This window comes from Zeus faber (assembly GCF_960531495.2).
Source record: "Zeus faber genome assembly, chromosome: 1".
NCBI lineage: Eukaryota > Metazoa > Chordata > Actinopteri > Zeiformes > Zeidae > Zeus > Zeus faber.
In genome coordinates this window covers 41880377-41905353 of record NC_137193.1, presented here as the reverse complement: position 1 = coordinate 41905353, position 24977 = coordinate 41880377, and the positions used below count along the sequence as shown (strand labels likewise).

Below are 24977 nucleotides of genomic sequence, written 5' to 3'. Positions count from 1 at the left end.
ATCTGTTTAAGGGTCTGGTTAAATCGCTTGGTTAACCCATCTGTTTGCGGAGGATTGGGTGTTGTTCGCAGATGTCTGATGCCCAACAATTGGTAAACCTCCTTCAGTAGTTTGGACATAAAGTTGGTTCCCTGGTCAGTGAGTATCTCTCGGTGGAATCCTACTCTAAAGAGAAACTGCACCAGGCAGAAGGCAACAGGCTTGGCTTCGGTTGATCTTAGAAGGAGGACTTCAGGGTATTCCAGGGTCAATAATCACAAGCATGAAACGATTTCCTGACTTGCTTCTCGCTACCGGGCCAACAATGTCCATTCCAAGACAGTCAAATGGAGTACCAATAATGGGCAGAGGTTGGAGGGGAGCTCTGGAAAGGGCCTTTGGGTGAGGTCTTTTGGCACTTAGGGCAACTCCTACAGAACTCTGCAACCTCTGCACACAAGCAAGGCCAATAGAAATTGCGTTGAATCTGACCTATGGTTTTAGATATCCCTAGATGGCAACCAAGTGACCTAAGATGAGTACAGTCTCTCTGGCTGCTCAGGGAACTACAAGCTGCTTAACTGGCCCAAGCTGGTGGTACAGAACCCCATTCCATGCCCTTGTCTGGCTTAGTCCCTGTCTTTTCCTGCTCTCCAGATTTTTGGAAACAGGAGGCCAGGCTTGGATCATCCTGCTGCATCTGAACCACATTGGTAGGAAGAATGAAACCCAAAGGTAGTTCAGAGGTTGGCCCACTAGTGGATCTACAACTGTGCGCTTAAACTTCTCCTGCTGTCTCTGCCTGTGTGTCTTGCGGGGCTTCCCTGGCTCTACCTCCAAGTCAGCAGTGTAAAAGGGCAGGGTGCTAAGAGTCTGAATGTCTCATCTGGCTGCTTGGCCTATGCTCTGGTGACAGCAACATTACAACTTTGTTAACTAGTGTCTATGAGGGCCCTGAGCTTCTGGCCATTATTTTCAACCAGGGGTCTCTCTCATCATTTGCAGAGCTTTAAACTCAGGCCCCAGTCTACCCCTTGTCACAAAACACGTCTTGGTGAGCTTGATTGAATTCCTGGGGCACCTTGGTTTGGTATGGTCTTCCACATAGATAACAAATGATCCTATTGCCATAGGGTGGATTCAGTTGTAGGTTGGTTTGCTGGTTCTCCTTTACAGGAGGCTTACCCACAGCTGTGGTTTTGTTGGGCCCGAAGGATCATAGTTTTTGGTTGTCCTTACCTGTCTTCCAGGAAACAGCTCTATGGCTGGTCCTTCCCTCGGGCCACCACAAATACATCAGCCAGTGCTGCAGCCTTAGCCGCAGTTTGGGGTCATGTTCCCTGACCCACCAGACCAGTCAGTCTGCAATTGTTGGCTCCCTGCACCCGTCATCCTCAGTGCCTGTAGCTCCTCCAGTGGCTCCATCCTCCACCTCTGGGTTCATATAGTTCAGGCCTTAGCTCCCGACGTCTCCGGTTCGCTCCCTCACCCCCCCAGCTTTCACTCTCCGCATCATGCTTCCAGAGATAACCCGGGGGAGAAAAAAAGAAAAAGGAAATCCACCTACGCCCTCTACTGGCGCATCCCACCACTGCCAACCTACTGTATGTTAGGGACAAAACAGTTAGACACAAGGGATGTAGGTAGAGCGCTCAAATTAAGGGTTAATTTTCCCAAAAATAAATATATATGGGAACAAAAAACAGACAGAAATAGATAAAAAAAAAAAAAAACAACAGTTACAAAAATCTTCGGCCCCAGGTCAACTAAATAGAACAAAACTCAAAATACATAACAAAAGAAGTGCTACTGAACTGAACCAACGCGCCTCCCTGACTGAGACAAGAGGGGGGTATTTATACAAACTACGACAGACACACAGGGGAAGACAAACATTACATTTAAAGTTACATTAATCTTTTCTACACTACATTTATATTTAATTTACTACAGTAACTAAAAGTCCTTCTCATGTAAAATGAGAATAAATAAGTTATCTTTAAACAGTAGTTTAAGACAACATTAACCAACATTCCAAACTCCCGCTCTTCTTAGGGTGTTGGTACCTTCCAACCCCCTCGACCTGTATTTAAGTCTGGCCCTTCAGTTTGCTTTGTCCTTTGACGGTCACCGTGGAGTTTGTGCAGGATGGGTCCAGAGTAACAAGTAAACATGTAAGATAAAGAAATTAATGAAAAACACAAACTTGTGAGCAAATGACAAAACAAAGTAAATCTAAATGGCGTTCACTCAACTTTCGAAAAACTTGTCGTGTCATAATGCAAATGAATGATGCAAGTATGGAATGTGAAACAACAACTATGTTTAGTGTCATTAATTGGTTTGTGTATGGGCATTATGGATGTTGTTATGAACAGTATATAAGGACAAAATAATAGAAGAAAGGAACATGTGGGCAAAGTAAATTGAGTGCAGTGGTTAACACAATTAGGATTGATGTGCAGCCGGTGGTTCGGCCGTCACACTGTGTAATTTCCCTGAACTTACAGTGTAACTTCCTACTTATAAAGCGTTACCAAGTGCATTATTTCTATGAACTAGAAAATACAAATAGGCACAGATACTTCTGTTTTTATTTAGTATTTAACTTGTAGTGTTCTTATGCTGGCCATTTCCTTCCTGTGCGGTTTTAGCACGATGGTGTTGAGACGCTGAGAATAGGATGCAGTACACACACACCTTAAGGTGTGGGGAACAAACATGTGAGTGCATGGTGCCATATAAGTTATATACGACTAAGTCGTTTGTGTATTTTTATGTATTGCGTAATCTATGTGTTGAAGCACATACAGTCATATGCACGCACACTCACACACACACACACACACACACACACACGCACACACACACACACACACACACACACACACACACACACACACCCTTGCCACTCATCCATCGTTAGCTCCTTTGTCCATCTCCTCGGCATTAAAACTCAGACTGTTTTTGTAACTAAACAAGGCCTAATCCTAAATTCAGAGAGCTGTGAATGCCCCCTGAACAAATGGCAGACAAATGAGAAGGATTAGCGAAGGCCCGTGAAAGAGCGGAGGGCTCGCCATTGATCTATGGTGGTCCCGGTCCCTTTCAGGGCCACTCGGTCTGAAAACCCCACTGGGTAAGAGCAGACAGGGCCACTTCAGAGGCCCTCGGGCCACCGAGAGACACAACAGCCACAATTAGTCTCAGGAGCCGTAATAGCGATTCAATAAGCGCTTTAAAAACGTGCCTGAGCCAGACCCCTCCCCTCCCCCGCCCCACCCTGCTCCCCCGAACCCTCCTGCCCCTCCCATTTTCTTCCACATACATAAGATTGGTATTTTGAGTGGTGGTGGGGATGGTAATGGTGCGTTTTTTGTTTTTTTTTTGGGGGGGGGGTCTTTTCTTATCTCACACACACCCACCACAGTTCCTTTCAATGGCTGTAGAAGAAACTGACCACACAGCGTTTCAAAGATTCTAACGTCTTTTGGATTGCTGTCAGCACGGCGCCGTGACTTGTGGCCCTGTAGATTTCGACTGGACCCAAGATTCTTATCATGGGTTTATTATTATTGTTATAATTATTATTATTATAATTATTATTAGGCTGCAACCCTAATAAACCCTGTTTTTGTTCAGATTTTCTTAATTATTTTTCTCCTTGGAATTTGGCGGCTGAAAGTGCCGCAGCCGCCGTACCAACAGACACGAATTAAGTGTTGTTGTATTCAGGGCTGTCTAGACAATTTGTGGTCCAAGTTTGTTCTACACCGGCCTATATTTGGATCCGGAATTAGTGAAAAAACATTTTCCTGAAGACGCGTAGTCGACGTACCGACGTACAAACGATCGTTAAAACCCCCATCCCCCCACACACACACACACACAGGAGAGGAGCCCTTCTCATGACATCCGGATCATGCTCCGGGGGCTTGTTCCACCCAGCCCACTTGCTGGGTGGAACAAAGTCCCTGAAAACGCCACTCGGGTGGTGTGTGGCAGGCAAAATCGCCACACTGTAATTTGTGACTAACGCGACGAACCTGAACCCTGTGAATTTCATATTTATTATTCATTTATAATTATTATTATTATTATTATTATTATTATTATTATTATTATTATTATTATTATGTTTAGAAACATGCACAAATATTTAATTTCATTTATTTTTCTCCACTTCTGATACATCAGCTCCATACTTCCAGTTCCTTCCTTCAGAATGTCTTTTTTACTCGACTCATGCTACATATATAGTCCACTGTGGATCAAACTTGGACTACAGAATGTGTGGACGGCCCCGAATACAAATCGTATTTATTTGTCATATTCGTATTCATGTGGGTCATTTGTGTTAGACGGTTTCTGAGTGCCAGGCACTTTGACCGCTGATAATGTCTAGGAGAATAATAATAAAAATTTGAGCAAAAACAATAGGGTTCCTGCCCTTTAGGCTGGACCCCTAATAATAATGTAGAGGAACTTTGGTCGTTTCCAAGGATACCAAAGTATAAAGTGAGTAAGCTGGTTTGCTACTGGTTTGCTCTGACTATCTTTGATATTTTAAAACAAGACTGCCTAGTTTTGTCTTCCATCACTCATCTGCTTGAGAAAACACCTGTGCTTATGGTGTAAACAGCCACGGCAGAAGAGGAGACGATGCTCTCCGATTGGCTGTCCTCATCCATTTTCTTTCGGCCGTCTTTGGAACATTCCACATTGACCTTACACAGTGTTTGGGCTTTGTTCCCCTTTTTGCCGCTTGATCAAAGGCGGCAGCATTTGATCGGCGCTGCCAGAGAGTCCCTCTTGTTCCGCTGACAGAACGGTGGTAGAACAATGATAATTACAGGCTCCCCACTCAGAGCCCCTGGAACCGAGGTTTGGTCTCACCTTCTGGCCAAGAAGAGAAGAGATGTTCCTGACAAGAGGAGGAGTACAGGACTGGGGGAAGGAGGTACAGAGACAAGCCAATCAAGGGTTTGGGCAGGAAATGGGATTACGTACCATGTATGGTAGTCTGGGCCAAAGTACAAATTGAAAGAAGACGTGTCACAGCGTGGAAACAGCTGCAGGATTGAAATGTGCTGTACAATCCGAGAGCTTGGAATTATTTCATTGAGAACAGCATTTATGAAACTTAAATGAAACTTATGTCCTTTAACCACTTCATAGATCTCATCTGTCTGAGCTTTTTAATGATACACTGTGTAAAACTAATTTCCGCCCCAAGGTGTCATTGATGGCGCATTTGCTCCAAGCCTTGGAATTATATTGTGCTACACTATAAACACAACACTTATTTAAAGAGAACTATAGGGATCGTTTTTATGTGCAGATTTTCACAGTTTTTATTTTATTTTATTAACTTTTTACCCTGTCCAGACCTTTGCAGTGGAGCTCCAGTGTGTCTCTCTAAGCCTCTCCGGCCACACATGTTACCTGTCACGGTAATCTCATATTATGACAGGTTGAAAGCTTGGCCTTTCTCGAGCCCCCAAACAGCCGCTATTCATACACAACACTCCTCCTTTCTGTGGAATAAAAAAAAAGCCTCAATGGCCTCCCGTGTGTGTGTAAATGGACGTGATGCTCATAACCGGAGCATTGACCCGACAGGGAGCTCCTCTCCTGCATCAGCTCCTCTCCTGCTGGGGGTCTGGCGTGATGGAGATGTTTCCAATGCCTTTATAGTCACAGGAAAGATGACTTTTATTGCGTTTTACGATATCAAGAGGAAAAGAAATGTCATTGCTGAAATGTAAAAGTGCTAGAATAGGAGAGTCACGGTTAAGTAATTCATCCGCATCTTTATTTAAATTGACCGAACCAAGGCACTCAAATTATTTTGCATGATTGTGATATCTACGTGTGTGTATCTACGGCCTGTACATTTTGAGACTACAAACTAGTGAAAATCTCGTTGATTCATTGATAGAAACGGCCAATTTCTATTTCAGTAACATACAATTTTAGCTGGATATGGACTTGAATACAATTAGCTTTGTTCATTTTTTTTTTTTTTTTTTTACAGTAGACCTAAATACACAAAGTAAGACAAAAATAATAAACTTCAAACAATTATACAGTACAAAAGTTTTAAATATATTAAAAGTTCTATTCGCAACAACTTGCTGAGGAAATGTTAGCACAACCAGACAAAAAAAAGAAATATTTAATATCCAGTTACTACTGTATACAAGAGAAATTAATTTATAATGTTGCAGCTAAATGATGAGTTCTGGATCTATGGCACCTAAAATGCAGTAGGATGACTTAATATGATCGTTAATTATTTTAACGACGTGACTTTTCACCAGATAACATCACAGCGGACGAGCTTGAGATTTGTCCGCTGTATTGACTCCCACATCATATGTTGTTGGTTGCTGGAGAAAAACCAAAAGCAAAATTTGGTTTGCCAGTAATCCCACTCCTCCATTACATTTCGGAGATGTCTAATGACAAGATAAACCCACGCGACGGAGTTGGGAAGATATTCTGTTCCCTCCGTACAGGGTCCGTACAGAGTCTGTTCTGTTCTCTCACTTCTTTTTTTTTTTTTTTTTTTAAGTCTCTTGATTTGCTTGAGAGTCCTCTGGAGCCGGATGTTTCCTTCCTCAATATCTGGATCAGCTAATGCAGAAATATTGCCCGACAAGCCTCGCCATCCCTTTGCGGTCGTCCGCTTTACGACAAAGTCATGTCTGAAACACGGAGGTTGAATCCAAAGGTCACCTCATTCAGGTGAGCGTACATTTTGAATTGCTTCCAGTCAGAACCGTCAAAACCTCAGTGCCACTGTACAGTATTGAATAATATCATTGGATGGATACTAGAAAATAACTTAAAACGTATATATATGCTAACCACTACTGTGCTGAGCTCACCAACCAGTATTACAAATGGCAACAAATGTACATACTGTATATAAGACAGGAGGAGCATAAAGGGATTAAAACAGAGGACCATAGCAAGGTGGGGAGCCGGCCGATCAGACGGCCACAGTTCAGGCATTTTGGCAGCTAGGAGGGCAGCATGGGCAGGAAGTGTGTGGACGGGTGTCTCCTCCGGGCCTTGTGGCCCCGCCGGGGCTTCCCTCGGCCGTTCAGGGAGACGAACATCTGCCTGCCGCCGTGCTTCCAGCGCAGCGAAGCATACGTGTTGTAGCCGTTCTCCTCGATGCGCTCCTTGAACTTGCAGTTGGGGTTGTACTTCACCTGGAAATAGAGGGAGGGCGGAGGAGAAGAGGGACAAGGTGAGGGGTGACGGCGAGGTTTGTGTCATTAGAGTCATTCTATCAGTCAAAGTAAAAGATGCTTATAATATTCTCACTTGAATTTCATTTATTTTATTTTATTTGAAATACTAATACCACAGCCCATGCCCTACAAAAACTGCAAAGCGTATTTTCCAGTACTAGGTATTAAAAGTTAACATTTTATTATTATTATTATTATTATTATTATTATTGGTGTTGTTACTGTTACATGTTACATGTTAAAAATAGTTTATTTTATGCGTAACATTAGTAATAGTCCAATTCATAGAAACTTGCAGTAACTTGCTGTTACTGTGCATTTTATTCATGAATTGCATTTGATAGTGCTCAACGAGACTATATTTAAATCATATGGAATAAAGTAATCATGCAGAAATTTAAACATTGTAGTTAATGAAGCTCCTTCCATGTAGCTTATCAGAAGTGCACATTATTGTCAATATCATCTTTTTAAATCCAGCTTGTTAGTTTTCATTACATTACATTTATATATATATATATATATATTTATGAGCATTAAAGGTAAATAGGACACTGAATTAGCAGTTATTTCATCAAATAGATTTCTAGGTTATGGTCCTATTTTTTTTTATCAATTATATTTTTAACAACCCTGAAAAAAAATTTATCAACTTTTTGATCCAATTTTAGAATCAAGTCACTCTTTCATTCCATAGAAAGGCTGATCTGTAGCCGTAATCACACTGTCAACAGAGTCATTTTGCCATGGGTGGTTACTGGCGCTTATCAGAGTGTCTTCAAAGATATCGCAGTGACAAGTGACTGCATTCCACGCTGCAGATGCTTGTCATGCAACCATAAATAGGTCTTCTCCGAGATAGCATCAGCTGCCGCGATTCACCTGCTCGCCGGGGGCTTCAGGGAGGGCGATGCCTTCATTTCTGTTTCTGTTCCTGTTTGTTGTGTGGCTGCTGTTGAAGCCACTCCTCTTATCTCTGCTCAGAGACTGATCGCTCTGCCTGATTTCCTTCATTTGCGAGAGGTAAAAACACATGCTAGACGCCACATACCTGAGGCGACCTCAATGCACTGCGCATCTGTCCGACTCCCACAAAGAGAGAGATGTGTGAATACCAATTGGAAGATGGCACGCAAAGACTTTCAGGGGAGGAGCCTGGGCGGCTCTTTGTCATCGCAGGTCTCCGCTATCTATTTTGACAGTGGAACAAACCGTCTGAAGCTTTGCGTGCGATCCCAACCTGCAGGCGTCCTCATCCCAGTCCAGGTGTACCGCCATGATTGATACCAACAGCTTGACCTTTCTCTGGACTTCTCCAGTGGGGAGATTCCAGAGGAATACCCTCACTTCAATGGAGTCAGTCATGTTTGCGTAGTGAATCATTTGGGACCCCTATACATATATGACAACCCACCCCCTCCCTGCACACACACACACACACACACACACACACACACACACACACACACACACACACACACACACACACACACACACACACACACACACACACACACACACACACACACACACACACACACCTCCTCCAAGACCTCAAACTTGACCTCCAGAAACAATGTTGCCAGGTTGTATACCCACCGATCCAAAGAGTGTGCCTTTCTTGGACATGGCTAAGTACAGCCCGGTGCTGACAGATTTGATGGCGACAACTCCCACACTGACAGATCGGATTTCCATCAGGCCTAAAAAAGAATAAAGAGGAACAGGAGTCTGGGTTAGAAACATCTAGCTCTGGGAGTTTACCCATCAGGAGCCACTCTATCATTAGCGATTAGGATACCAGACGACCATATGCTCCGGGGAGGGAGAGCCCTGGACGAGGGGGCAGAAAAAACAAAACTCTGGGGAAGCACAATGTTCCATTTACGAGGTTCGCTCCTTTGTGAGGAGACAAGAGCCCGGACCTTTACAAGCAGAGCGTTAAGCTTTAAGAGCGAACCAGATAACAACACATATGTAACAATGTAATAAATATGTAATAATAATAACAATTATAGTCATGATAATGATATCAATACTAATAATAACAGCAATAAGAGTAATAATTATAACAACAATAATAACCTAAATTGTTATTATTATTATTATTAATAATAATAATAATAATAATAACAATAATAATAATAATAATAATAATAATAATAATAATAATAATAATAATAATGATTACAATAATTATTGTGTATTATAGATAAGGAATTATTTTCAACCTAATTATTTCACTTATTTACACTTTTTAAATGTAAGTTTAATTTAATGCCATTTTGAATCATTTTGAATCTCAAGAACCACAGCAACCACAGCTTTTTAACTTCTAACTTTTTATCGCTTTCTTGACCTGCACTGTTTTTTTCTGCAGTAACACCTCTATTTCCCTCCGGGTGTTAATCAACGGTGTGTTAATCAATCTTATCTTATCTTTTCTTTGAAGGCCGTTCTGAGCTAAAGAATTAAAAAAAAAAAGTCCACATTTACTCCAGTGCATCCAACCCTGGTCCTGATCTGGGATCGTCCCTACCTTTCTCACCAGACCCTTTTCTTACTGGACTTCCTGGGATCAAAACAGTGGCCACGCCTGCACAGAATCAGCGCACTTTAGTGTGCTTTGCTTGTTGCTGTTTGCACATGACACAGTGCCTGGCTGCCAGCACATCTGCAGCTGTAAAAGTGCGCGGAATCCAGATGTAGGCATTGCACGCGCTCCATCCTGGTGATGCCCGGTGTTTACTGAGGGACACAAAAACATAAGGCCCCCTTAAGTAGCCTTTTAACCCACTTCACCCCATGAAGGAGCTGGCAAGCCTCTGGGTTAATTGTCTTGTCTGGGCACTGATTACAAATCCCGAGTTCCCGTGTGTCTCTTGATCTGGTTTTAGTCAACATGGGAGGAGAAAAAATAAAAAAATACATATAAATCCACACACACCTATTGTTGCGGCTACAACAGGAAGAGATGTTGTGTGCATGACCTCGGGGCCCTTCGATGGGCTTCTGAATGGAGTCTAATTACGATGAGGTTCTCAGGAAACTCTTTTCCAAGCTTTATTTACCAAGTGTCACCTTCAAAGGCTCCCTGATGCGGCCGTCTATCTGACTCTGTTTGCTCATGAAAACCAGATCTAAAACGCCGGAGCCAGGAAAACAACCTGACAAACATCTAATTGTTTTGCCATCTTTTTTTCCACGCATCTTTCACACGCTAGTCACACGTGAAGAAGAAGAAGCAGACACATACGACAACACATGAGAAATAGGCGAGAATTTGAGCTTAAATACAGTTTTGAGGTCTATGTGCTTTGGGAAATTCCTTTATACAATACTTTACACAGACTTTACACAGACTCACTTACTTATACTTCACTGCATTTCAAAGAGAATATCTTACCTTTGAGTCCACTACATTTATCTGTAACAACTATTATTAACTAACTATTATTTTCACTCAAAGGGTTTTTTTTGTGATGTTATCAATTTATTAAAAAAAACCCCCGTTAACTTTTATGTCATAGCCTTCAGACAACAATTAAAATGATAATTAGCCTTTATTTCATCCGGTAGTCTTGTTTTTTTGGGGAGATTTTTTTTCCGCAAGAGAGACACACACAAGAAAAACCCCACAGACAATTCATGTCATTCAGAAGTCACAGACACACTAGCAAAAACATCAATAATTAGATCAAACAATAAGTAAAAAAAAAAAAAAAGAATTTAAAATTAAAAATATAATAATTGGCCGAGCCAATATATATATATATATATATAAAATATATTACTATTTTAAGAATGGCGAGTACAGGCTATATTTATGGATGTCTTTTGTGAAACTTTAAAGTTCAGTTTTAAAAGGAGGAACTTCCAGGACAAGCTGTTTGCAGGACTGAGAGGAAGGTCCTGACGGCCGCTGGATACACCCGCATCGGCTGCAGGGATGAGCGCCCCTTCCCGGTTACACTGGCGTGCGAATCCGGCGTCCTAATTCCTCATTTTAGTCAAGTGCTTATGTTTCTGATTCCTCCGGGTCTTGGAAATACTGTATATCAGGTGGAGACCACTCCAGATAACTTTGTGACTCTTTTGTGGAAGTTATTTGTTATTAAAGAGGCTTATAAAACCTGGTCAAATCTGTGTGATCTCTCTGGGTCTGGCTCCTGCCCACAGAGGTTGGTGTATTATTAGTGGATTGTGTCTTCACACCCAGCCATCTGGTCATGGTGTAGAACAATTACTTTAACTTGGAGACTTTTAATATCGGGTACCTTGGTGGTTTTACTTGAATAGAATGTTGAATGGAGGGTAAGTATACATCTACTCAGGCATCGTATATGGACACCTATTCCACCGTTATCAGTGACCCTGGTTGCGGCCTGTGCATGGCTGAGTTCCCTTGATAACCCCTGTCTACCTAGTTATGCATTAAAGAGACTGATGGTTCATCGCTTCCAGAAAATAAGAAATAACAGAATAAGAAGCGTGCAGAGAAGCTGGCGGCTGGGCCACATGTGCTGAACTGGGCAGAGCGGAGTTTCCAGCGTGTCGTGATTATTGATTAAACCCGTCCAGCGTTGAAAAATAAACCCTCGCAGCGGGGGCTTCACAGGTGCCGCCTCCTGCACTGCCATCTTTCCTCCTCGTTTATTTGTGTAAATCCAGACAGTTTGGAAAGATGGGCAAAACTGAACTTGGCATTCAAGCTTGAATTAATATGTTTGTGGATTAAGAAATGAGTCATGTTTTGGTTTCGGATCGTGAATCAAAGGTGCAAATGTTTTGGGGGTTTTTTTGGGGGGGGGGGGGGGGGGATCCGGAGATCTGGATGGTGGAGCTGCGGCTCCTCCACAGCCGGGCCGCAGCGCTGGCTTGGCCTTGAGGACCGGATCAGATCTTATCTTTTAATCTGCAACTCTCACTAACACAGGCTAAATGTTAAATATTAGAAACAGTCCTTAAACAGCTCCTACAGGTTCTGTTTACTATTCAGTGGCAGAACTACTTTTAATACAATCTGCCAAAATGACGAACCAGACCTTTTCTTTCTTTCTTTCTTTCTTATTTTTCTTTCTTTCTTTCTTTCTTATTTCTTTTTTTTCTCTTTTAACTCTGCCTCTTTTCCCAAATGGCATCATCCAGTTTCAAAACGTACACAAAGAAAAAAGAATAAAGAGAATGAAAGAACAAAAAAAAAAAAAAAAGCAGATGTTGGACAGAGAGGGTCAACAAACACCGGGGCTGTCGAGTGTCTTTTTTTTTTTTTCCCGGGCTTGGAAGCTGTGAATGAAGCTCTCCACACGCAGCTGCAGGGCGAGAGGGACGGCCTCGCGTGGGTTCCTCCAGGTACCGGCCCAGCTGCGCCCCCATCGCGCCTCCGTCGCCTCTGATCCTCTGCGGTGTCTAAACACTTTAAAGGCTCCTTCCTCCTCCTCTTTACGAGCACAAACACCGCGTGCGTGCGCTACGGCGGCTCGGTGAGCGTGCGAGGGGCTCGTAAGCAATTAGCCAGGAGAGCCCGGCCAGCGATTGGAGTGCTGCAAGGGTTTATGGGGGACTTGTCCAGGCCAATGAAAACCGCTGGTGCCTGAAAGTGCTAGCGGCGAGTAATTTCTGTTGTTTGTTGTGTTTTTCAGTTCCAGGCACGGGGGGTGAAGTGGAAGCGTGTTTGTCACTCAGCGACGCTTCCTTCTAAAGATTTAAACTGGAAAAATGACATTTCAATCGGAATTTGATTTATTTTAAAGCTGTTTCCTGTTTAGGACGGAAATAATTCATTATTTTTCAATATATTTACAAATATATAAAGTTACAATAATGTTGTAAATTTGTCTGTGAGGAAACTGCCGACAAGGCATTTTGAAAGATAACCCTTTGGAATAGAATCCCTCCTCACCTAAATTAAACAGAATCTCTTTCTTCCATCTCTTCATTCTCTCATCTGCCACTTTCATAGTTCTTGTTTGGTGTAGCAGCCAATGGACACAAAGATCTGAGAACATGAGATGGGGATTTCACATCGTTAAAAAGAAATTGCTCGGTCTCTGGATGGTTGGTCACACATCCATAAAGGCCAGTAAGATCAATCTAACCCCCACCCCACCACCCCCACCCACCCACCCCGCGCCCGCCTTGAAAACGTACTCCTTTTGTGTTTAAAGTCTTAGAAATTAAAGTGAGGGTTTTCTGAGCTCTTATCATAGTTTGAACTACTGGAATCCCAATGTCAACCCAGCAAACCCTTCACAAAATGTGTTTTTGACACTGACTAGAAAGAAATGTGAATTTGAATAACGTTTAGCACATTTCCAAGGCCACCATCGCCTTGACCACTGAATTGAAGTCTGCTCATGAGAATTTTTTCATTTAATAAATGCACCCGTGAAACAAATGAATAAACCCTGAGTCAACTTTGATATATTTCAATAATATTGAGTGATTCTGTCCTCAGAACTGATCTAATGCTTTGCACGGGCACTAAGAGAAGGAGGGAGAATGGGGACAAATTAGCTCTTTGTTACTGAGTTGCAGTTGAGGCCAAAGCTCACTGCTGCGTGGTGCATGTAACATCTGATGGTCCCATTGAGATGATGAAAAAGGTCCTTTTTGGCTTCCCACTTGCAATTGGCAAGATCTCTTAACCTTTGACATGTTTTGGCTGGGCCTGTCAATAAGCCCAAGCTGCCATTACAAGCAAATCCCGCACTATACATGTCTAGTCAACTGTGGACTTGCCATTTATCTCTGCTCTATGGGATTTTTAAAAGCATTGAAGAAGTCTTTTACCCGTTTTTTGTTTTTTTTACTCTTTCAATTCTTTCCATTCCTTCTTTTTGGAAGTTAGCCCATCGTCAGATCATTCAAGCCTTTTCTGACCTTGAAAAAAAATGCAGAAAGGAAAGAGGGACACTCTCACGGGGTTCTCTCTTTTGTCTGACTCATGGTCCTCGGGAGGAGGAAGGAGGGAGACCAGGGTCTAGCAGCGGGCGTAGGATGGGGTTGGGGGGGATGGGGGTGGGGGTGGGGGGGTGACAGGGGATGGCGGGGGGCAATCGCTTACAACTACAGCCCCGACCCCCAATAAGTCTTTGTTAGTCACCTGAGAGGTGAAGAGCCAGACAAGATCTTATTAATGACCAAGCAGTTTAAAAAAGGCCCTAAAAGGGCTGGAAAATGCTTCCTTCCATCACTATTAAAGACGAGAAAAGAGTAGAAAAAAATATGTTTCAAAGAGAGTGAAAAAAGAAAGGGCAAGAAAAAGAGATTTTTCTGCTCCTTTCCATCGTGTGTTTTTTGTCCCTTTCTCAGGTCTTTCTTGGGTTGCCCCCTTGAGTAGCCCTCCATGGCCCAATGCTCGACCAGGAGCGGAGCCTGGGAATCTTGAAGCTCCCGCTGCGCAACTGCTCTTGATTGACATACCTTTTCAATTATTTCACAGTTTGTGTGCTTTTTAAATGGAGAAGGCCCTGTTGTTTTTTTTTCTTCTTCCTTATGCCCCCCTTTTCAAAACACAAAGCTTTTCATGTCGGCTCTCTGCTGCCGGGCCTAATAGCTGTGACCAGCACCTTTGATCTGCCGTGACCCCCTCGAAGGGCCTGAGACTTGGTCCAAGCAGCCGCCTGTGTGCATGGTTAAGTACCGCCGGGACAAAGGCGGCATCACTCATTACTGCTTTAAACACCTTGAGAGATTACCATGAGAACAAGCCTTCTGGTGGAGACCTTGATAGGTGGTTTAATATGGAGACTTTGGCATTAACCCCTAAATCTACCTACAAATACCGGCCGGCTACTGTCAACGGTAAGTTGTGGATCAGTCAGTGTAGCATACTCAACCAAAGGCATATTTTGTCCATATTTAGAAGGCAAATAGAAATCATCTTCTTTTCTTCTTTACATCTTAATACATCTTAATTACATGACATCATGAGACCCTTGAGGTAGAATATGGAGGAAACACAAATACTATTCTCAGGAGCCTAATGATTCAGGAAAACAGAGAAACACAAGCATGCACTGACAATTTGGCGGTAGAATTAGTTGTATAAAGTTGGGTTGGAGAGTGAGCTGTAAAACCATATACTGTATACTGTAGGTAACATTATGTTGACCTATATTGCGCTGCGGCTGTGGCTGTTGGGTTATGATGACAAAGCAAATCTAATGTAGGAGGTGTTGCAAGCATCAGGCTCACCACCCTTTTTTCAGAGGGAACACAGGAGCAGGAGCATTCCCTCCAACGGTCTGCCCTTTTTTTCAGACGAGCTGCGCCTGGAAATGTATTCCAATATATATATATATATACGCCAGGGAGTATACAGTACAGATGGTAGTCATTTAGACTGTGACCGGTTCAGTAAAATATCATCAACTGAAGCCGCCACCAAAATTTAAAGCCTGCGTTTCGTCCTTTTTAAATTACATCAGGTCAAGCTGCATATCTCTGCTCATACCACAACTTAATTCAATCTAAGCCCAACAGGGCTTTTGGTGATAGATCCTAATATGGCTGTAAGAAAACTGACACTAGGGTTTTAATGGCCTCTGCACAGCACAGAGATGTGTATTGCACAACTAAAACACTTCTTGACTTAATTTGGCTCAAGCAGTTCATATTGACTAGTGCATGGCTGATTGATGGATGAATGTTCTGTTACTGTAGGAGAACACATTTACTGGACGCCTGATAACTCATGTAAGAGCAGGATGTCTCATTGGGCCAATGATGATTATAATTTAATGAGTTGACCGATATGAAAACTAATGTTCCATTAGTTGTGCAATATGGCAATCTGGGAATATATTATGCCAGGATTTAGATAGCTTGTGTAAGTCTCAGATATACAGACACATCGTAAATTCACATAAGGGTTACACTTGAATAGAAGGATAAAATATTTTTTGAGAACTTTTTTGATCACTGAATAAGAAGATTTGTTCAATTTTCCGACTGTTCGATTCCCTCTCTCTTTGGCACTCACTGAATCAAAACTTTAGCAGCTTGTAGGGCACAATACTGGGCTGCTTCAGGCGTACACATGACTCCAAGCTCACAGCTCTTTCTTGTTCGCAAATTAGTTTTAAATCTGTTAAACAATTAAATTCATGTTGTTTATTGACAATGCCATAAACATATGTAAGGCTGCTGGGCTGGGATTATACCTTAAATTCCTGTGTGGAAAAAGTTATATTCTATTGAACTCTAGGTGTAAAAGTTGACAGATCCCAGTCATTGGGTGGTCCTGTATTAAATAGTTAATGAAAAGAGGATAATTAATATATCAGCCCCTCTGTGGGATGATCAGGATTAACCTTTACAGCTCAAATTTAAAGATGGACACATTTATGCTGGCAGGTGGGACAGGGAGATGATAGATGAAGTGTTGTTAGTTTGGGGGTTTTGGGGTTTTTCTGCCTTCAGCCTCAGGCCACATGTCGTTCTCATCACGGTCAGTTTGAGTAAATGCTGCGGGTCAAAGAGGCACAGACAGGAAGTGCCGCTGATCAGCCGATCGGTCGTACTCCGACCCGAGACTGGATGAAACCCGAGTAAAAAAAATACAATCAGGGCACACACTCAGTCTTATGCTCACAGAGAAACTCACATATACATATTTACACACACACACACACACACACACACACACACACACACACACACACACACACACACACACACACACACACACACACACACACACACACACACACACACACACACACTCAGGAAAACACCCACACACATGCATGCAACATGGTCCATGCAACAAGTCCACCTAGATTCCCCAATGAACCATAAATGGCTGATTGAGTACTAGAATACTCCGCTGGATGGAGGATCAGCAGAGTTCTACACAGGGAAAACCATGGATGACATTCAAATTAATGCTTATAAAATGTAATTGCACAATTTCTACTTCCACTGAGCTTTACTGGGCACCCCCAGATTTGTTTGTTTATTTTTCAAATGATGTTTTATTTTTACTATTTTTTATTCCTAAACTTGCTCTGTGGTTCTTATTGCATTGCAGTGCTATTTTTATGCTGATATGGTCATGGTGTTGCACGATGCCCTCACCTGCTGACGGGAGCAGCCAGAGGTATAACTTTTTATAGTCTGTTTAAAAGGGCTGTGACTGCCACTGTGAGTGCTCCACTGTTCCTGAATATGGCATTAATGTGTGAGTGCCTGTTTGGGTTATGTCTCGTGCAAGCTTGTGCAATAGTGTGTGTGTGTGTGTGTGTGTGTGTGTGTGTGTGTGTGTGTGTGTGTGTGTGTGTGTGTGTGTGTGTGTGTGTGTGTGTGTGTGTGTGTGTGTGTGTGTGTGTGTGTGTGTGTGTGTGTGTGTGTGTGTGTGTGTTTAGGTAAGGTCACGTGCCCCCCTGTACAGTATGTGCATGCATAAGTGATCCAGTGTTCCACGAAAGGTCAGCTGTGGGTCTCTGCAGTCTCTCTCTCTCTCTCTCCATCTCCCACCTGCCAACCTCCCTCTTTCCCCACATCTGCTGCTTTCCTTCTGGACTTACCTTAGACTTGCCGTTGCTCTCACCCTCGCCCTTTCATTCCCTCATAACCACTTTAAAGATGCCACAAAGTGTTTGGAGCTCTACAAATGCCCACGATTTACGAAATGAAATCCGTTCCATTTTCATTTTATGAAATGGAAATGTAGCTGATTCTGTTAGGTGGAGGGATAATTATAAGAATATTAATAATGATGATGATGATGATGATGATAATAATACACTGTATTTGTATACCACCTTTCTCACACTATTCAGAATTTATATTCAATAAATGATCATCCAACATTACACATTAATCATACAACAACATATTAAAAATGTCATAAACTAAGGACCAGCTGGGAGCCAAATTAGTGAAAAAGAATTTCCTAACTTGTCCGTCTAGTTGTGTGAGGTTTTCCTGTCCCTCTCGGTGTTGCCCTGGCTGTTTTTTTGTCCCTAAAATGAGCCCCCCCCATACACACACACACACACACACACACACACACACACACACACACACACACACACACACACACACACACACACTCCCTCCGTGCCTGGCAGGCTCACCCGGGTCTCCGGACATGCATCACGCCTATTAACTCTCACAGGACTGGGATGATTTATTCATCCCACCCAAACAGCTATGAGACACGTCTCCTGTGAGCTCAGCACTGCAGACCTGTAATACACATTCACACACACACACACACACACACACACACACGGTCACATGCCACACAGCTTTAGGCCGTGTTTATTGGAAATTACTTTCCCAGACCCCCATTTTGCTAAAGATAATGTCACACTTTGAGAATATAAACAAAGATTTCACCAACTAACTACAGTCTAATGAAAAGTCCAATGAGCAAAACAAATTTATTCCCAGCTTCTAATTCACAATATATACTGACCGATCCATGGTCTGGTGTTCTGCTACTTGTCCTACCCACCCAAACCCATTCATACAGATTTCCCAGCTACGCAGAATCAAATCAAATACGATTTACTTACAACAGACCTTTCCTTCAGTTAAAATACCACTTACAGTACTCAAAGGACAAAATATAAGCAATATATCTCAATATAAACACAGAATAAAAGTAAAGCGGGTTAAAGTAAAATGAATTCAACAAATAGATAATGATGCTTCTGATTGTTCTATTCACCAACACCCTCTTGAGACACCTTTGTCCAAAGTGATCTCCTCTACATTGTTCAGTTTGAAAAATGATATGAAAAGCATGAAACAGGAAAAGCTTGTCACTTGCACACAGAGAACAACCACGTAAACACACACACACACACACACACACACACACACACACACACACACACACACACACACACACACACACACACACACACACACACACACACACACACACACACACACACACGCGTACATGCAGGGTACACACACACAGGTGTGTATCCTGCATGTATGTAAGAAATAGGATAAGGATAATATATGCATTTTCTCTTGTAAGACAGAAAGATGGACAGAGGGGTCCAGATCAGTGTGTGTGTGTGTGTGTGTGTGTGTGTGTGTGTGAGTTTGTTTGTGTTTGTCTGCATCTGTGTGTGAATATACATGTGTGTATTCACCTATGTGTTTATAATTCTCTTATTATTATGTATGTGTGTGTCTCTGTGTGTGTTTGTCTGTCAGTGTTTGTGTGGTGGAGGCTGTCCTTCCCGGCCCACATATCACTTGTTGTTCCTACATTCCATCACCACCTCTGGGGAGATGAGAGTGCAGATGACACCGATAACATTATTTTTCTGCTGTCTTCCTAATCTGTCAGTCCATGTTCAATGCCCAGCCCTCTCTCTCAAAGCATCATCGTGAGAGAATGACCTATCCTCCAGCAATTATAATACATTTTACCACGGACCAAGGAAAATCATCTTTAAATTCTCAAATATTGGTCTATAATATTGGTTCAAACATATTTCTCGTCAACGACAGCCTAGAGTGTCTGTAGTAAATAACACCCCAAGGTGTTCTGGAATAAGAAAATAATGCATGGAAATCGACTCCCCTTCATAAAGTTTTTCCATTATTTTACATATATATTTTACTTATTATTATTATTATTCATATATTGTACATATTTTTACAGAACACCACGTTGTGCAGCGCCTCCTTTTTCCTGACAACAAGGTCCTGATTGATTCGCAGCTTTCTCCAGAACCCTGTGTTACGATTTTTAACATTCTCCATTTCTGAATTTGCAATCGTCATATAGTCAGGAGATACAGACAAGTGAAGCACAAATTACAATAGAAATCCGAAGTCTCTGAGTCTCTAGTGTGGCTGCCAGAGCAAACCAGTGAGAGAGGTGTTCAACAGAGTGCAACTACTCCTCCGCCGTCCTGAACCCAGTTTTTAGAGCCTGTGAACAAGCCACACAGTGCTGATCCGGTGAAAGCTGACTCCCGTAGTCCCTGGGCCCCGGCCCCGGCTGCGAGGGGTGACATTCTCTCACACACAATCCAGGGGCTGGTCCTCTTTCAGGGCCTGCACTCAGGCCTGTTACCCCCCACCCTTTCATGCAGTGCTGCATGGAGAAGTGCTCCAGGGATTAACCCAGCCAGGTCTTTCAAAGGCCATTAGAGCAAATTACAGGTATCCTGTTACCAGTGCGCTGGGACAGGCCAGGTGAGGGCCGCAAAGGCCAGGCGGGAGAGCAGGGGTCAGCTTGGGACAAAAAGACAGGGCCACCCTGGGCCCCACTCTATTCCAGTGTCTCCCTGGCTCCGCAAACTGGCAGGCCTGCATCTATGAATGGCTCACTTGATGGGACCTCAGAGACATTGTCTCACCACCGTAACTTTAGCCTTTCTTTCTTAGCAGGTACCCACCTAGCCCCCGAACACACACGCACGCGCACACACAGACACACAGACACACAGATACACACACACACACACACACACACACACACACACACACACACACACACACACACACACACTTACACCTTTACTGCCTCACCTGCTCTTTGTGGGTTTTTGTGTATGGATGTGGGCATCGATTTCCCAGAGAAATGACCGAATTAAGTTAAAATAATACACAATGAAAGAGACGCAACACGCCACTGCATGAAAAATTATAGGAATCAGTGAATGAGTGTGTTTCCTGCTGGTGACCAGTGATGAACTTCAACAAGTGAACTTCAACAACTGAGCGCTAATAATATGTAAAATAATGTACAGCCTTGGGGGAAAAGGATTTATTTTGAATCACATTAACCATTTGTACTTGTAGAGCTAAATTTGAATAGTAATGACAACCACACACACAGAAAGATGTTTATTCTACCGATGTATCAGGAGGCTCGGGGTATTACCAGACCAGCGCTGCTGATAAAGTCACAGCGATGGCCACAGGGAGTTCCATATCCTGCCATTTTCTCTAAAACACTCACACACCAACTCCCTTTGCCTCCTGGCCACGAGTGCCACACACACACTCGACCAGACACACACACACACACACACACACACACACACACACACACACACACACACACACACACACACACACACACACACACACCCTATTCCAACAGGCGGACAGTGGGGGTGGGGGGTGGGCTGCGGAAGTGTTTCATTAGCCAATTACCGCTCATAGATAAAGGCTGCGTTCCCACAATCCACCAGGCTGGGGGTCAAATGTGACCAATTACCCTCCATCTCCTCACAGAGCAGATTAGTCCGTCTGATTTATCCCCAGACAGACTGACCCGATACTTCACAATTGCTTGCCACATGTCAGGAAGGGTGTGTTTGCGTATTTGTGTCTTTGTGTGTGTGTGTGTGTGTGTGTGTGTGTGTGTGTGTGTGTGTGTGTGTGTGTGTGTGTGTCTGTCTGTCTGTCTATGTTTGTGAGTCAACCATGTATGCTTGTGCGATTCCACCAACTGCGACGCCAAGGATTGCAGGTTGGAAGTCGCTACTAATTTCCCTCAACTTAAAAAACAGTACGAGAGTAACAAGCGCCATGCTGCGTCTCTTCTCGGTTTTCTTAGTCAGCGGAGCGAAAGCTAAGCCCCGTTCCCCGAGATCTCATCAGCCACACGCATAAACATCCCCAATCACACGTGTAATCTGTAATTGGAGGGAGGCTGGAAATGCCCTGTCAGCATGCACTCAGTGTCAGCCGCACCGTGCCCTCCGCCATGCTGAGCTGTGATTGTAGGTAATGGAACATCAATCAGTTCATCAGGGACCTCCAGAGATGCTGAATCAGAGCGAGCCAGACTCGCATCTGATCACATCCTTGAACTTGCCGACAGGGTGTGTGTGTGTGTGTGTGTGTGTGTGTGTGGGGGGGGGGGATTACTAATGGGGAAGCTGAGGGAGTAGGCCAGCACTGAGTGGCAAGGCCGAGGGATTGGTGAGGTGAAAAAGGTTAATGAAGCCTGCAGTGTGGGCTTGTCTGTTCCTGCGTGGTACCAAGAGGCCGGCAATCCAACCCACTGAGGGGGCTTCACTTTAATCAAGTGGAGAGAAGAGGGATAGGGGGATGGGGATGGAGGCTGGGGTGGGGGGGTTGGGGCTAAATTGCCTCCATATCATGCATCCCTTCTGTAACGAGCCATCGAAGGCTTTGCAAATTGTTCCGAGCAGCGGGTGAGTTTGGTGTGTAGTGTCGAGAAGTTGGATTAGGCAGAATGGAGACAGAACAGAGGAGATACAATGACAATGAAGCAGCAGTACTCTCTCTACTCTCTCTTCTCTATCTCTCTCTCTTTCTCTTCTCTCTCTCTTCTCTTTCTCTTCTCTCTCTCTACTCTCACTTCTCTCTCTCTTTCTCTCTTTCTCTTCTCTCTCTCTCTGTCAGTCGTAACCAGTGTGGATCAGACACCAATGCTGCATTCCATTCAAAGTAGGAACTCTGTATTTCCGAGTCCGTTGTCCTCACTTCCTAAATGTGTTCCATTTGCTCAGTTCGGGGAAAAAATGGATACCAGCAGTAAATGTGCGTTTGTGTGGTGAATTGAAAATTCTACAAGCTACAAAATGTATGTTAACATAACATTAAATTAAAGTCAGATCAAAGTTAGATATGTTTTCAAATAAAAACCTCATGCAAAGGGAATGTTGTGTGCTGCTATGACGTCAGCTTTCCAAACTCGGAACCCAGGCAATCTAACCCCGAAAGTCTGACTCGGAATTCTGTTCAAAATGGCCATTAATTTGCTCAGAGGTCGGATTTTTCCGTTTTGGCACCAGTGCAACGCAGCACAAGGATCAACTGACACACATAAAAACCTGCGCTATTCCAGCTATTTTGTTGATCCATTTACCTAAATGAATCATAGAAATATCCATTCATCGCGGTTTTCGTCAGTCATACCTGTGTGTGTGTGTGTGTGTGTGTGTGTGTGTGGTGTGTGTGCGTGCGTGCGCGTGCATGTGTGCGTGCGTGCGTGCGTGCATGCGTGCGTGCGTGCGTGCGTGCATGCATGCAATCGTGCGAGCGTGTTCGTGGCTCAGGTGCGAGCCGTGCACCCGTGGTTCCGATGGATGAGCACCGTGACACCCTCCGTGCCCTGGCTCTGCCCCGTATTTACATTATTGAAATGAGACAGGAGGTGACAGAGGGGAAACCAGGGTCCTGTCAGAACTGTCACCCGCTCCACTGGACACAGGGCCCTGACCCCAACACTATACCCACCGCAGGGGAGGGCAGGGGAGGGAGAGAGAGAGAGAGAGAGAGAGAGAAACAGAGAGAGAATTATGTGTTTGGAAAAGTCTTGGTATGAAGAGGCGGGACGTCCAGTGGTGGAAGAAGTAGACTTTTTACTTCAGTTAAGGTACAAATGCCCTGACACAAAGTTAGCCTCATAAAAGTTACTTGTAAAAGTGAAGGTTCCAGTTCGGAATTTCTACTTAAGTAAAAGTATAAAAGTACTTGCTTTTATACTTGCTACTTGCTTACGAAAAGTATTAAAAGTACATTTAAAGTACTTGTCATATCCAGATCCCTGGTAAGTCCATAAAAGTGCTACTGTACACTTTCAGATGATGCTCATGCAGATCCTGATTACAACTTCACAATCATTAACAAGGATATGAACGTGGTGAGTCATTGATAACAAATCCTATATGTGGTGTGGTGGTGCTGTTTAAGCACCCAATCCTGTTTTGGGTCTCGGTAATTTAGCCGGATCGGAAGATGGCTGTACGCCTGTTTCCATCATCAGAGCAATTAATAGCAACATGTATATCAACCCATCCCCACACACACGGGAAGCCTCTGTCATGACTGTGTCCATCTGCTCCGGCTTGTTACACCGTCTCCAATAAACTGGTGTTTTTGCAACATCTCTGCCTGTGTCTCTGAGTAGGAGGCCCTAAAAACCCCAATGTGTGCGTGTGGCAGGCGAACTGTCGCACTATTTATCATTTTCAGAGTTATTATACATAATAATATCTAATCCTGAGATTTAAAAAAACATAAAACTACAATTAATACTACTGTGTTAGAAATGTAGTAGAGTCACAAAGTACTGTACATGATAATTGCATTTGATGGACTACAATTAAGTGCACTTGCAAGACTTGCAAAGCACTTGCACTTTCCTCCTTTCCACCACTGCACACATCACTTTGAGAAATGTATACAATAGACAGAGAAATGGTGAAACCAGCAAGTGTAACGTGCATCTGAATTTTGTGTCAGGCCCTGCCTGGCTATGGATGAGCGCCTGCATCCTGAGAGACCTCTTCCTCCCCGCGTCAAAGTTTGAACAGTTTTCTGCGACTGATTTGAATTCACTGCACCAACATTCCTGCTCTTTGTTGTTCACCAGGAATAGGAAAAAAAATTACAGTAGATCTTAACAGGAACAGTAACAGCTCAGGACAGAGATGTAACGTCATCGACGCAGTTTACTGTAATGAAGCCTATTCTAACACTGCGAAGCTTTGCGGCCAACGAAGTGGGTAATATAAGCTTTTTGTTTTATACACACAGACAATCGTGCATGCACACACACACACACACACACACACACACACCTACACACACACACAGAAACACAGCCATACACACACTCTTTAATTGAGTGAAAGGTAGGGTCTGTTTCGCGTTAAGCATTACAGAGGAAGGAAGGCACATCTTTTTCAGTTTAGACTCCACTTCATGCCGCCACAATGACACTAGTGTAAACACAGGCATATGCATTGGATACGTACACACATT

The 24977-nt window shown here is 43.4% G+C and overlaps 1 protein-coding gene across 1 annotated transcript in view; it reads right to left on the bottom strand.

Moving 5' to 3' along the window:
- Nucleotides 1–7007: 7007 nt before the first annotated feature.
- Nucleotides 7008–24977, bottom strand: part of fgf22 (fibroblast growth factor 22) — a gene marked incomplete at both ends in the record, with an annotated part of 29309 nt that continues 11339 nt past the window's right edge. Inside the window, 2 exons of the mRNA XM_080009942.1 lie at nt 7008–7202; nt 8844–8947. Of these exons, the coding sequence (XP_079866068.1) occupies nt 7008–7202; nt 8844–8947 (299 nt within the window). The remainder of the gene's footprint in view (nt 7203–8843; nt 8948–24977) is intronic.